The sequence below is a fragment of the Electrona antarctica genome, assembly GCF_951216825.1.
Source record: "Electrona antarctica genome assembly, chromosome: 20".
NCBI lineage: Eukaryota > Metazoa > Chordata > Actinopteri > Myctophiformes > Myctophidae > Electrona > Electrona antarctica.
The window spans coordinates 1995656-2010420 of record NC_136801.1 but is presented as its reverse complement, the minus strand read 5'-3'; the positions used below and the strand labels follow the sequence as shown (position 1 = coordinate 2010420).

Here is a 14765-nt window from a genome sequence, read left to right as displayed (position 1 = left end):
GCTTGGGTTCAACTCTCAGATCAACCGTTCCTTGTTCACTGATTTATTTAAGTCCTACTGTGTAGTGACCGTTTCACCTATAGCTGCTGTACACGTTGTGTCTCCCATTGATCTGCAGACCGACCGACCGCCCGGCCGGCTGGAGAAATGTGTTTCTTTCTACGTCTCACTTTGATTGATTCCCACTTTTAGAGCGAAGGAATCGGTGTTGGCTAGCTCTTTATTTAAGACATTCCAGCCGGGAAAGCGTCAGTCATTTTAGATTTTGAGCAAAAAAAAAAGCGTTATTTTATACTTTTGGCTATGCAAAAATAGTAGATCTGTACTTATCTGTATGTATTCTTTTAAAGTGAACATGTTTAACTCAAATCTTCGTCCCTGGAACACAATGTTTTCAGATGGGGAGATCTGGGTCCACATGGGTGCATACTGACAGTATGCTGGGGGGGGGGGGGGGGTGACATGCAGTAAAGGCCGTCAGGATCGGGAGTCGAACCCGCGGCACACTGCCAGACTGGACTACCAGTCAGGGTGCCTGGACCACTGAGCCACGGCCCAGGCAGGCAAATTTCGCGGGTCCTTGACATGAAAGGTTTTGAGCACCTGCTGATATAGAAACATACGTTTAGTTTTTTCTCTCCAGAAGACTGTTTTGTGGAATTGTCCTCAGGTGTAAATGGTTTAATCCAGGGGTTCTCAACGTTTTTGGCCGGGGACCCCCGGAAATGCTTTGGCAATGTCTCGGGACCCCCGCCCCGCCCCCTCCCAACCCCCAATATAAATTGACTGCTACAATAACCTTAAACCATTTTGGGCGGGAACCCCTTTTGGTGTTTTAAGCATTGTTATAATTTAGCTATTGAAAAATAGCAGACCTACAAGCTCGTAGCGCGCCACCGAGTGGCGCGCTACGAGCTTGTAGGTCTGCTATTTTTGAAAAAAAGTGAAAATAAAATTTAAAAATAAATCTTTTTTTTTTTTTTTTTTTAATAATTTGGGGACCCCCTAAAATAATTTGGCGACCCCCCGAGGGGTCGCGACCCACGGGTTGAGAACCCCTGGTTTAAGCTAATGGATTCTCCCGTGGTGGGAATGAAAGCGTCTGACACTCACCTATAGAATTAGACGCTCTATAAGCTCACAGATCTGTGTGTGTGTGTGTGTGTGTGTGTGTGTGTGTGTGTGTGTGTGTGTGTGTGTGTGTGTGTGTGTGTGTGTGTGTGTGTGTGTGTGTGTGTGTGTGTGTGTGTGTGTGTGTGTGTGTGTGTGTGTGTGTGTGTGTGTGTGTGTGTGTGTGTGTGTGTGTGTGTGTGTGTGTGTCTGGTGTGGTGTGTGCTTGTTCTTCACATGTTTTATATATTTATAGACGGCAGGCAGGGGTCCAGCTTTAATAGAACACCAACCCCCGTGTGCTGTTTATTTTATCGGCGTTCGTGGCAGCCTCCACACTGTAGCTTCCACCAGGGAACACGACGTGCGTGGCAGCCTCACTGTAGCTTCCACCAGGGAACACAACGTGCGTGGCAGCAGCCTCACTGTAGCTTCCACCAGTGTTGTTTTTGTCGACTAAAACTAAGACGAAAAATGTCCGTCGACTACCTTTTTGAGTGGTGCCACCACTCCAAGGAACAGCAATGTCCTTGTTAACCTATGTGTTAACCTATGTGACTATGAGTAGCAGTAGGGGCAAAAGTGGCACTGTTGTGCCAGAAACAGAGAGGAGGGGGCAGGGGGAAAGGGAGAGGGGAGTTCACTGACGAAAACGGAAACTAAATAAAAACTAATCTATGATGACTAAAACCAAGACTAAATATATTGACAATTTCGTCAACAGCTAAAAACTACACTAAAATGCTAGGAAGGGGACTAGTGGACAAGAGATCTAGTAGCAGATCTACAAGCTCACAACGCGTCGCGCTGCGACACGTGAGCTTGTAGATCGGCTATTTTCAGCAAGTGTAACATCAGTCATTGCGACGGCGTCAAGGCCCGACAAAATACATTTTAGTCGACTAAATCAACTGTAGATTTAGTCGACTAAAATCTTATATTTAGTCGACTAAAACTAGACTAACACTAAAACATTCCAGGTGACTAAAATGTGACTAAAACTAACTGAAAACTATTCAAGAGAGACTATGACTAAAACGAAAATCTAAATTTGCTGCCAAAAACGACACTGGCTTCCACCAGGGAACACCACATGTTCATGGGCGTGCGTGGCAGCCTCCAGCCTCCAGCCTCCACCAGGGAACACCACATGTTCATGGGCGTGCGTGGCAGCCTCCAGCCTCCAGCCTCCACCAGGGAACACCACATGTTCATGGGCGTGCGTGGCAGCCTCCAGCCTCCAGCCTCCACCAGGGAACACCACATGTTCATGGGCGTGCGTGGCAGCCTCCAGCCTCCAGCCTCCACCAGGGAACACCACATGTTCATGGGCGTGCATGGCAGCCTCCAGCCTCCACAGCCTCCACCCAGGGAACACCACATGTGTATGGGCGTGCGTGGCAGCCTCCAGCCTCCACAGCCTCCACCCAGGGAACACCACATGTTCATGGGCGTGCGTGGCAGCCTCCAGCCTCCACAGCCTCCACCAGGGAACACCACATCCTCTCTATCTCTCTCCCTTAAGGTCTTATTTCTTTCCCCGTACCTCTCCGTGTATACTGTAGGCTCTAGAAGCGGAAATGATTTTTTGGAGAGAGAGAGAGAGAGCGGGAGTGCATTTTCCATCCCCGGCGTCGTCGCCGCCAACTGCCGATAGTAGCCGCGGCAGACAGACAGACAGACACCCTATAGCCCAAAACCCTCACCCAACCGTAACCTCGCAGGGCCAGGGAAGCCACGGGGGATTTGTAAACGGCAGCGCATGTCTAAAACCACGGGTGAGTTTTAACCAGCCAAGCATGTGTCTTATACCGGCAACGCGTGTTGGGAGCCACGGTACACAGTATGCCGTGGCTGTTATCGACAGTTACGAGAAGTCTGGACCGGCGGCCGCCGGACGGACAGACACTGCGGCGGCGCAGAGCGGCAGTGGAGTGTCATCATAATCCCCCCCACCTCCCCCCGGCAGCGCCCTGCGTCTGATCGCCGGTGCCGGAGAATGTATGTTCGCTCCTTCTGGTTTTTTGAGTGCACTCTCACAAGACGGCGTGCAAGGTCTTGTGGGAGTGCCAGTGTCACGTGAGAAATTAGCAACCAGGTCTATGAAAGCAAGCCCAAAAGAAGCGACTATAGCTGATATACAAGCTTACATGCAGCATTGTAAACAAATAATATTGGGGGAAAAATAAGGTAACTTTGGAATATTTTTGAAGCATTGTTAACAACGTAAAAATGCAGGAACACGCCTCGGCCGTTTTTGGGGGGGGGGTGGAGTGGGGTTGGGGGGAGGGTGGGGATTGAACCGGCGCGTCTCTCCCGCTGGGAGCGAGAGCCGGTTCGGAGGTTGACGATAACAACGATGTCATGTTTGACAAACAACCAGCCGGTGAGATGTCCTTGTTGTTGTGTTCATCACAACGCAACGAGACCTCTGTTCACAGCTGTGGCTCGTTGTGTCGTCTACACTCCCTTATGTAGGAACTCCTCCGGAGTCGCTCTTTGGTTCTGTGCACGGCCACGCTTGGGACAAGAAAACAAACGCACATGCATGTATGCACGTACACGCGTGCACACTGCACACGCACGCACACACACACAGTCACACATGCATGCACGCAAGCACCCACACACACACTGAGGCCTTATGTAGCCCTTTCACTTCAGCAAGAGAAGGAGAAAAAAAGAGGGAAAAAACATCTGGTTTGCACATCTGTCTCGTAGACACGTTGAGGAGGAACTCTGTCTGTGGGGAGGAGAGAGGCTTGGCTGCAAGCGTGAACATCACTCACGCACGCACCTCACGCACCACACGCACGCACGCATGCACCGCACGCACGCACGCACGCATGCACCGCACGCACGCACGCACGCTCGCAAGCACGCACGCACGCACGCACGCACGCACGCACGCACGCACGCACGCACGCACGCACGCACGCACGCACGCACGCACGCACGCACGCACGCACGCACGCACGCACGCACGCACTCAACGCAGAGGAAAGGGGAGAGCGGGGAGAGAAACGGAGCAGGAATGCTCGCCGTTTGTTGAAAGCAATCGGTGACGGCGCATGAATGAAGCTACCGAACAATCCTCTCGCTCTTTCACGTCCGATCGTATTTGTGTACGAGAAGGAAGGAAGGAAGGAAGGAAGGAAGGAAGGAAGGAAGGTTGCTCGAGGACGTGTTTGTTTTTGCCGAGAAAGGAGGATGCTATGCCTACACACACGCACACGTACTGTTACACTGTACACACACACACACACACACACACACACACACACACACACACACACACACACACACACACACACACGTACTGTTACACTGTACACACACACACACACACACACACACACACACACACACACACACACACACACACACACACGTGCGCGCGCACACAGACAGACAGACCACAGGCAGGAGCGTTTAGCAGCTGCTCCGATCCCTAAACACACATAATGGTTGTTGTCGTTGGTTTTCAGGAAACCCAACGTTCCCCCTGGATCCAGTGTGGTTGATATTGAGTCGGAGGCTCTTGTTAATAATTGTAATTGTTTCAAAATGTATATAAACCCACACAGACGGACATACCGTAACCACTTTCAACGTGGCATCTCTAGTATTGGCATTATAGGCGCCAACTTGTGCCAACCTTAAAGGGAAACTTCACCCTTTTTGCAAAAAAATATATGTTAATGACATTTAGAAGATTTAGAACAGTTTCCTGGGGGTCTTTATGTGTGTAATATGTGGTTTTAGATATTTTAGATTTGAGCAGTGAGCCCAGTGTCTCTGATGTCATGGACACTGGGCTCACTTACTTCCTGGACTACATGTTGTCTCAGTAGGAAAGCCCTCCCCCTATCCACAAGGAGGAGCAGTGCACAAAAGCATTATGGGAATTGTAGTCCAGGAAGGACTACAGTCTGAAAGGACCGTAGTCCTTTCAGAAGGACCGTAGTCTGAAAACCCACCTTTTCAGACTCCATCTAAGGGCCGATTCATACTCTACTATTTTACCGCTGTAGTGCCGAAATGATTTTCGGAACTGTTCAGTAGCACCGAAGAGCCGACTTTAGGACGGTGATGACTATTTCTATGTATTTGATGTATTATTATATGTGTTCTTGTTTACTGTTAGGTTGCTCAGGGTTGAGAGCATCTGATAAATGCATAAATTGTAAATCATAACTGTACACAGTGTACTGTATTGTCATTACCTACCTAGGGGTACGCGACGCATAGCATTTTTTTTTAAAACTTTTTTTAACATTAAAATTATGTTTATCTACGTGGTCATTTCTGCCAAGTTGCGCAATAAACGTATTTTTTGTGTTGTTCATTGTGTTTCTCCCATGTTTGCTTTGGGCCAATAGCTGACATGATTACTAAAACTACAACATCAGTCAACCTGTCGTGACCCCAAACAGTAACAGCAGGACGCATGCTGCAGAAACAACAAAAAGACTCAGGACACTTGAAAGGTTTCTGTGGCCGCTTCAGATGAGGGGGTACCTGGACAAAATCTACCCCAAAAGGGGTACCTGGTCCAAAAAAGTTTGGGAACCCCTGACCTACTGTAGGCCTACATATCTGTGCTTGGATCTACAAACCGTCTTGTATAAGTGTGGTTGTCATACATGGAAATAGATCTCCCCCATCATCAGTCTTTTGTCATCGTCTGTGAATGACTAATATTGTCTCACTTCTATGTTATTGCTATTTCCAGCTACCTTATACATATCGGCTCATTTCTAAATAGAATCGAAGGCGCTGACAGGCACTTTATGTACTCTCATAATACGACCAGGAGTTGCTCAACACTCGGGAACAATTAGTACCACGGGCCAGTGAAACCTTAGCCGCGTTGTGTAACCTGATCATCGGGAACTCTTGAAGCACCAACATCACTTTAAGTGTGTTTGCTGCTTAGCTTTGCCCTCAGACTTGGACATAATAATTGCCTGCTGAGTGTAATTCCCGTCGGCCCTGATGTGTTTCAAATGTCGTTTCTCTTTTTGGGGTTCTGTTTCTAGGTTCAGAACTGTTTCAGGGGTTCTGTTTCCAGATTCAGAACTGATTCAGGGGTTCTATAGGGTCAGAACTGATTCAGGGGTTCTGTTTCTAGGGTCAGAACTGATTCAGGGGTTCTGTTTCTATGGTCAGAACTGATTCAGGGGTTCTGTTTCTAGGGTCAGAACTGATTCAGGGGTTCTGTTTCTAGGGTCAGAACTGATTCAAAGGCATTTCTTAAAATCCAACAAGCTCTGTCTGTCACTCAACATGCTGAGGTAAATGGTAAATGGTGCATTTATATAGCGCCTTTATCCAAGGCGCTTTACATAGATTGTGCATCAATTCACCCATTCACACACACATTCATACACCGATGGCGACAGAAACCATGCAAGGCACTAGCCAGCACATCGGGAGCAATTTGGGGTTCAGTGTCTTGCTCAAGGACACTTCGACACTAACTCTGGGGGAGCCCAGGTTCGAACAGGCAACCTTGCGGTTACCATCCAGCCACTCTACCCCTGAGCCACCGCCCCCTGAGGAAAACATGAGGTTACATTAGCAGCTACCGTACACATATGAGGTTACATTAGCAGCTACCGTACGCATATGAGGTTACATTAGCAACTACCGTACGCATATGAGGTTACATTAGCAGCTACCGTACGCATATGAGGTTACATTAGCAGCTACCGTACGCATATGAGGTTACATTAGCAGCTACCGTACGCATATGAGGTTACATTAGCAGCTACCGTACGCATATGAGGTTACATTAGCAGCTACCGTACGCATATGAGGTTACATTAGCAGCTACCGTACGCTAAACGCTGAGGTTACATTATAGTAGAGTTCTCATCGGGCCTGAAAATTAAGGCCCGGCCCTACCCTACCCTAACTGGGTCGGCCCGAGGTCCGGCCCGACCCTAACAATTACCATAATGTCAGGCCCGAAAACCCGAAAAAGCCCGAGTGAAAAAAAAGAGAGAAAAAAAGGAAAAAGAAAAATGCCACTATATGGCCGCGGCGCCGTACGTGGATTATTGAGACGACCATGTCAGAGAACGCACTAATAGTCTAGTCGCCGAAATGAAGGATTTATGTAAGTCACGACACGTTAATTGGCTGATAATGTTCCATTTCCAACATTCTAATGGTTTCCAGCAATTTCCAGGGGTGAGTAAACATCTTCTGAATCAAAGTAGCAGCGATCCTCTGCAGTTAATTATGTCCAATAGGCTACTGTCCCGTTAACAAAGTGCAACTTTTTCATCATTCACCGATGTGCAACAGTCCCGAACAGAGCTATACAATATTATGACAATTGTCAACTTGGCTATAATCTACTACCGTAGGTTACTGTATAGTTTACATTAATCATTGCCTCTCAAACCCACATACCAGCGTAATGTGCGTTGCCTAACCAAAAGAACAGACATACAAACCATCAACATGCCGCTCGATGGCGTGTCGAGTCTGTCGACAGCTTGCAGATCTTTTATTTTGGGCAGTGGGCACACAACGAGGCGCGCTGCGCTACGATGGGGAAATTAAATAGCGTAACAGCGCGCTGCGATACGATTTGTAAACCAAATAGCTGTAGCCTGCAGTGTGACTGTAACATTGCTTGGTCATCATGTAACTATATTACGTGTATGCAGGCGCTTTCATAGTTATATGGAGCATTTACCGTGGTGACGTTGATTAGGTAGCCTAATTTAGCTTATTCACCCAGCTGGGTTCAACGAGACCGTCGTTAAGCCCCGACGTTTCCAAAACGAGCTATTGCGGATGAATCGATGGTCTTATAAAACATTTAAGCATATGGCAAGTTAACTTAAGTTATATAGTTGATGCTGAGCAGTAAGCAGCTCATTTGGTTGGCAAACCAGAGGCCAGCCAGCGGTAGCAAGTTCAACAACCACCGTTCTATTCTGTCACTTTGGTGCGCTGCTGCTGTTCATCGCCTCCTCCTCCTTCAGTCACATATAGTATAATAGCCTAAACTGTAAAAGTTAATCGCCAACATTCACCAGCTCAGCCCTCTTCATATTAAATAAATACATTACACAAACAACAGAATTGTTATTTTTGTTATAATAAAATTATTTAAAAAAAAAAAAAGAAATCACGGAAAATCACAGAGCCCGAGGCTCGGCCCGGCCCGACTAATTATCGTGCATTTTGGGCCCGGCCCTACCCGAAAATGTCGGGCCGGGTCGGGCTGGGCCGGGTTCGGGCAGAGATTGAGAACTCTACATTATAGCAGCTACCGTACGCTAAGCGGAAAAACTGAGAAAAACACGACACGATGGAGGCACATCTGTGTCCAGCGACATAACTAGAGAGGTGCCCATTGGGCACTGGCCTACTTGGAACGATACAAGTTGGAAATACATGCCCCACCCAGATATTATGTACTGTATGTCCCTTGTATGCCCATATATGGAATTCTTTGTCAGGCATGTCCAAATATGGAGTCTATGCAGATGTCAGAACATATTTGTGATGTCCGAACAGGCCCATGCATGGACAGGGGTCCTAGCTGTCCAGAGCCCGGGGCAGAGAAAGGCCTTTTGTGGCGGTTCTGGACAACCGTGGGTCCGGCCGACTGGGGCACTGCACCCCCTGTGGCGACGTGGAACGCGTGTGTCGAATTTGAAGTCGGTGGAGAGAACGGTTCTCGAGTTACATGGATTACACACACCGACAGACTGTGTAATCTGGTACATTGATAGATAGGTACAGTTGGGTGCCACCGATATTGTCCCTTTTATCATTTGACCCATTTAGGCCTGACCTCAAAATTTAAAAAAATCCTTCTAAATCCTCCAGTTTTCTGAAATAAATATTTTCACGATTTTTCAAAAATAGCAGACCTACAAGCTCGTAGCGCGCCACTCGGTGGCGCGCTACGAGCTTGTAGATCTGCTATTTTTCAATAGCTAAATTATAACATAATGTTTAAAATACCAAAATGGGATAACTGTCCTTTTGCGCAGATCACGCAAACCTCAGCAAAAAGAAAAGGACAACATCGATGGCCTCCAACTGTAGATAGATAGATTATGTGAAACTTTGGCTGAGTCATCCGACACCTGCAAACACGCAGACTTGGGACCTAAAAATTCAGCTCTAAATGCAAATGATAACCTACAAAATAAATACATATAAATATCGGTGGAATTTGCATCATATCTGTCTTTATTATGCATATATAAAGCTACAAGCAAAAGGTCGTTTGACATTTTTTCTTTTTTATGTGACAGTGTGTTGACAACATGTTGAGCACATGCATATTTTATTTGAGGTTTGGCGCTATGGGATGTCCTTGAAACAACTTCACAACGCCCACCCACCCACCCCTCCTCACGTCACACATTTGAGGAGGTTTAGAGTGGTCTGGTCTGTGAGCACAAAGACAACACAGTGACTCAACCCCGTTGAGGTCTAGCACTGGTTGATGGAATCCCACAGTGGGGATCTGTGGAGTATCTGTGGGGTATCTGTGGAGTATCTGTGGGGTATCTGTGGGGTATCTGTGGAGTATCTGTGGGGTATCTGTGGAGTATCTGTGGGGTATCTGTGGGGTATCTGTGGGGTATCTGTGGAGTATCTGTGGGGGGGGCGTGGGCTTGTAGATCTGTGGAGGGGGCGTGGGCTTGTAGATCAGCTATTTGATCTGTGGAGGGGGCGTGGGCTTGTAGATCAGCTATTTGATCTGTGGAGGGGGCGTGGGCTTGTAGATCAGCTATTTGATCTGTGGAGGGGGCGTGGGCTTGTAGATCAGCTATTTCTACGGCACACGATGGAGCTATAGGGCCTTAAGTGGATGAGTGTTGATGACGAGCGTGTATGTCTGCGGTCGTGGGTAAGTGAGGAGAGAGAGAGAGGGAGGGGGGGGAGAGGGGGGGAGGAGAGAGAGGGGGAGAGAGAGAGAGGGGGAGAGAGAGAGAGAGAGAGAGAGAGAGGGAGAGGGGAGGGGGAGGAGAGAGAGAGAGAGGGAGAGAGATGGAGGGGGAGTGGGAGAGGGGAGGGGGGGAGAGAGGGGGAGGAGAGAGAGGGAGAGAGAGAGGGAGAGAGATTGAGGGGGAGTGGGAGAGGGGAGGGGAGGGGGGAGAGGAGAGAGAGGGGGAGAGAGAGAGAGAGAGACAGGATATGAGCAGGTATTGATTATTGTCTAAGTCTTCACTGACTGTGATAAATTTAACTGGAAAACAGAGCCAGATGGAGCCCCCAACCCCCCCCCCTCTCTCTCTCCCTATGTCTCTCTGTCTTTAATTCACCTTCTCCCATCTGTCTCGGTCCGGTCAGTGTCCTCCTGTGTCCACCTAGCCGTGCGTGCGTGCGTGCGTGCGTGCGTGCGTGCGTGCGTGCGTGCGTGCGTGCGTGCGTGCGTGCGTGCGTGCGTGCGTGCGTGCGTGCGTGCGTGCGTGCCTCAGACAGGTATCAGATGACCTGCTAAAGGCCCATCTCCCTCTAATGCTTCAGTCGCTCTTCAAGCCCCACAACGCGCCGCGTCGTCGCATTGGATGACCATGAAGTACAAATCAGGCTGTAATGGAATCACTGCTGTATTTAAAGTGCCTCTGAAATGGCATTCAGGGCCATTTGGTGTGTCCATGGATTGGTGTAGCCGTAGAATATATATCTGTAGACCTGCTATTTTTCAATGGCTATAGTATAACATAATGCTTAAAACACCAAAAGGGGTTCCTGTCCTGAACGGGTTAAAGGACCACTTCACCACTTTTCAACAACCTATCTTCAATTGGTCCACTCCTCACATAATGTTTATGATAAAATATCACAAATGTTTCTACTTGATCTGTGTCTCATATAGGAGGGCTGTGGGCAGTTCCAGAAACCGGGTTTAAACAATATTTGAAATGTTTTATCGTGAGAACGATGGCTTCCATTATCGCATTGCAATTTAACTTTTCATGAATCGGAAAGCCTGCAGTTTCTATTAGCTTGTATTCCCCATTGATGATGTCACTGGTGGATGGGTTTCTGAACTGCCCACAGCCCTCCTATGAGACACAGACTGGTTTCTGAACAGCCCACAGCCCTCCTATGAGACACAGACTGGTTTCTGAACTGCCCACAGCCCTCCTATGAGACACAGGCTGGTTTCTGAACTGCCCACAGCCCTCCTATGAGACACAGACTGGTTTCTGAACTGCCCACAGCCCTCCTATGAGACAGACTGGTTTCTGAACTGCCCACAGCCCTCCTATGAGACACAGACTGTTTTCTGAACTGCCCACAGCCCTCCTATGAGACACAGACTGTTTTCTGAACTGCCCACAGCCCTCCTATGAGACACAGACAGGTTTCTGAACTGCCCACAGCCCTCCTATGAGACACATACAGGTTTCTGAACTGCCCACAGCCCTCCTATGAGACACAGACTGGTTTCTGAACTGCCCACAGCCCTCCTATGAGACACAGACAGGTTTCTGAACTGCCCACAGCCCTCCTATGAGACACAGACTGGTTTCTGAACTGCCCACAGCCCTCCTATGAGACACAGACAGGTTTCTGAACTGCCCACAGCCCTCCTATGAGACACAGACTGTTTTCTGAACTGCCCACAGCCCTCCTATGAGACACAGACTGTTTTCTGAACTGCCCACAGCCTTCCTATGAGACACAGACTGTTTTCTGAACTGCCCACAGCCCTCCTATGAGACACAGACAGGTTGCTGAACTGCCCACAGCCCTCCTATGAGACACAGACTGTTTTCTGAACTGCCCACAGCCCTCCTATGAGACACAGACTGTTTTCTGAACTGCCCACAGCCCTCCTATGAGACACAGACAGGTTTCTGAACTGCCCACAGCCCTCCTATGAGACACATACAGGTTTCTGAACTGCCCACAGCCCTCCTATGAGACACAGACTGGTTTCTGAACTGCCCACAGCCCTCCTATGAGACACAGACAGGTTTCTGAACTGCCCACAGCCCTCCTATGAGACACAGACTGGTTTCTGAACTGCCCACAGCCCTCCTATGAGACACAGACAGGTTTCTGAACTGCCCACAGCCCTCCTATGAGACACAGACTGTTTTCTGAACTGCCCACAGCCCTCCTATGAGACACAGACAGGTTTCTGAACTGCCCACAGCCCTCCTATGAGACACAGACAGGTTTCTGAACTGCCCACAGCCCTCCTATGAGACACAGACAGGTTTCTGAACTGCCCACAGCCCTCCTATGAGACACAGACAGGTTGCTGAACTGCCCACAGCCCTCCTATGAGACACAGACTGTTTTCTGAACTGCCCACAGCCCTCCTATGAGACACAGACTGTTTTCTGAACTGCCCACAGCCCTCCTATGAGACACAGACTGTTTTCTGAACTGCCCACAGCCCTCCTATGAGACACAGGCTGCGTAGGAACAAAATGGTGGCATTGTGACAGGCATTTTATCATGAACTTTAGTAACGACCGATTATACAGGTCGACAAGTGGTGAAGTGGTCCTTTAACCCATTTTGACCTGAAAAAAAAGAAGTCGTCTGAAATAATATATATTCAAAGATTTGTGCTGCATTTTTACGATTTAAAAAAAATAGCAGACCTACAAGCTCGTAGCGCGCCACTCGGTGGCGCGCTATGAGCTTGTAGATCTGCTATTTTTCAATAGCTAAATTATAACATAATGTTTAAAACACCAAAAGGGGTTCCCGCCCAAAATGGGTTAATGGCGGTGGCTCAGGGGTAGAGTGGCTGGATGGTAATCACAAGGTTCCCGGTTCGATCCCTGTGGGCTCCCCCAGAGTTAGTGTCGAAGTGTCCTTGAGCAGCAAGACTCTGAACCCCTAATTGCTCCTGATGTGGTGATGTGGGGTGAATGTAATGCACAATTTATGTAAAGCACCTTGGATAAAGGCTGCTATATAAATGCACCATTTACCATTTACCAAAAGGGATCTGACATACAGTAAAATATACAGAGTGACAGATTTATGATCTGTGCCTTAACCCATTTTGACCTGAGATCAGATTCTAAAAAATGTCTTCTACATCCTGACAGCTTTCTGAAAAAGCTATGTTTCTATGTCAGTCGTTCTTCGATTTTTCAAAAATAGCAGACCTACAAGCTCGTAGCGTGCCACTCGGTGGCGCGCTATGAGCTTGTAGATCTGCTATTTTTCAATAGCTAAAGCATAACATAATGCTAACACCAAAAGGGGTTCCCGCCCAGAATGGGTTAAGACAATAAAACATCAATGTTTTCCATAAAATATTTACATCCTTCCATCAAGGACAGAAAAAGGACACATATTGCATACTGTTTAGTTGGAAAAGCAATCAACCAGACATATTTTTGGAAAGGGAAATAACATCTTTTTTTTTTGGAGACTGACAACTGACGACGTGTACCGCCAACTCAAACTGTGAAATCGATTATGTTTTTATTGGCTGGCTTTTTTTTATTTTACAGTACAGGATTAGCCATTAATATTTATTTTCCATTTTCCAGGAAAAATGGCTTTGAAAATACGGTGTGTAGGTCTTGGAGCGCATTTGATCCAATACTCATAACAGGTAAAAAGCTCTGCGGTTTCTAAACTAAAAAGACTTATTCATAGTCCAGTTTTAGGTGATAAGGTGACCACCGAAACGGTGGTTAGTAAAAACAGAGAGATGTGTTTGGGTGAGCGGTGAGTCTCTTACCACCGCGGCTCAGTGACGTCATGTTGTAGTTTTGGTAAAAACAGAGAGATGTGCTTGGGGTGAGCGGTGAGTCTCTTACCACCGCGGCTCAGTGACGTCATGTTGTAGTTTTGGTAAAAACAGAGAGATGTGTTTGGGGTGAGCGGTGAGTCTCTTACCACCGCGGCTCAGTGACGTCATGTTGTAGTTTTAGTAAAAACAGAGAGATGTGTTTGGGTGAGCGGTGAGTCTCTTACCACCGCGGCTCAGTGACGTCATGTTGTAGTTTTAGTAAAAACAGAGAGATGTGTTTGGGTGAGCGGTGAGTCTCTTTCTTACCACCGCGGCTCAGTGACGTCATGTTGTAGTTTTAGTAAAAACAGAGAGGTGTGTTTGGGTGAGCGGTGAGTCTCTTACCACCGCGGCTCAGTGACGTCATGTTGTAGTTTTAGTAAAAACAGAGAGATGTGTTTGGGTGAGCGGTGAGTCTCTTACCACCGCGGCTCAGTGACGTCATGTTGTAGTTTTAGTAAAAACAGAGAGATGTGTTTGGGTGAGCGGTGAGTCTCTTACCACCGCGGCTCAGTGACGTCATGTTGTAGTTTTAGTAAAAACAGAGAGATGTGTTTGTGTGAGCGGTGAGTCTCTTACCACCGCGGCTCAGTGACGTCATGTTGTAGTTTTAGTAAAAACAGAGAGATGTGTTTGGGTGAGCGGTGAGTCTCTTACCACCGCGGCTCAGTGACGTCATGTTGTAGTTTTAGTAAAAACAGAGAGGTGTGTTTGGGTGAGCGGTGAGTCTCTTACCACCGCGGCTCAGTGACGTCATGTTGTAGTTTTAGTAAAAACAGAGAGATGTGTTTGGGTGAACGGTGAGTCTCTTACCACCGCGGCTCAGTGACGTCATGTTGTAGTTTTAGTAAAACAGAGAGATGTGTTTGGGTGAGCAGTGAGTCTCTTACCA

At 47.8% G+C, this 14765-nt stretch overlaps 1 protein-coding gene across 2 annotated transcripts in view; it reads left to right on the top strand.

Moving 5' to 3' along the window:
- The window catches only part of LOC306913526 (guanine nucleotide exchange factor VAV3-like), a 76107-nt gene extending 62442 nt beyond the window's left edge, over window positions 1–13665 (top strand). Inside the window, exon 3 of one of the 2 annotated variants that reach the window (XM_079490243.1) lies at window positions 13629–13665. In XM_079490243.1, coding sequence (XP_079346369.1) covers window positions 13629–13643 — 15 coding nt within the window. In that variant the 3' untranslated portion in view covers window positions 13644–13665. Of the gene's footprint in view, window positions 1–5492; window positions 5613–13628 lie in introns of those variants that run through there. The other variant, XM_079490244.1, reaches the window with a different exon arrangement.
- The last annotated feature ends 1100 nt before the right edge of the window (window positions 13666–14765 follow it).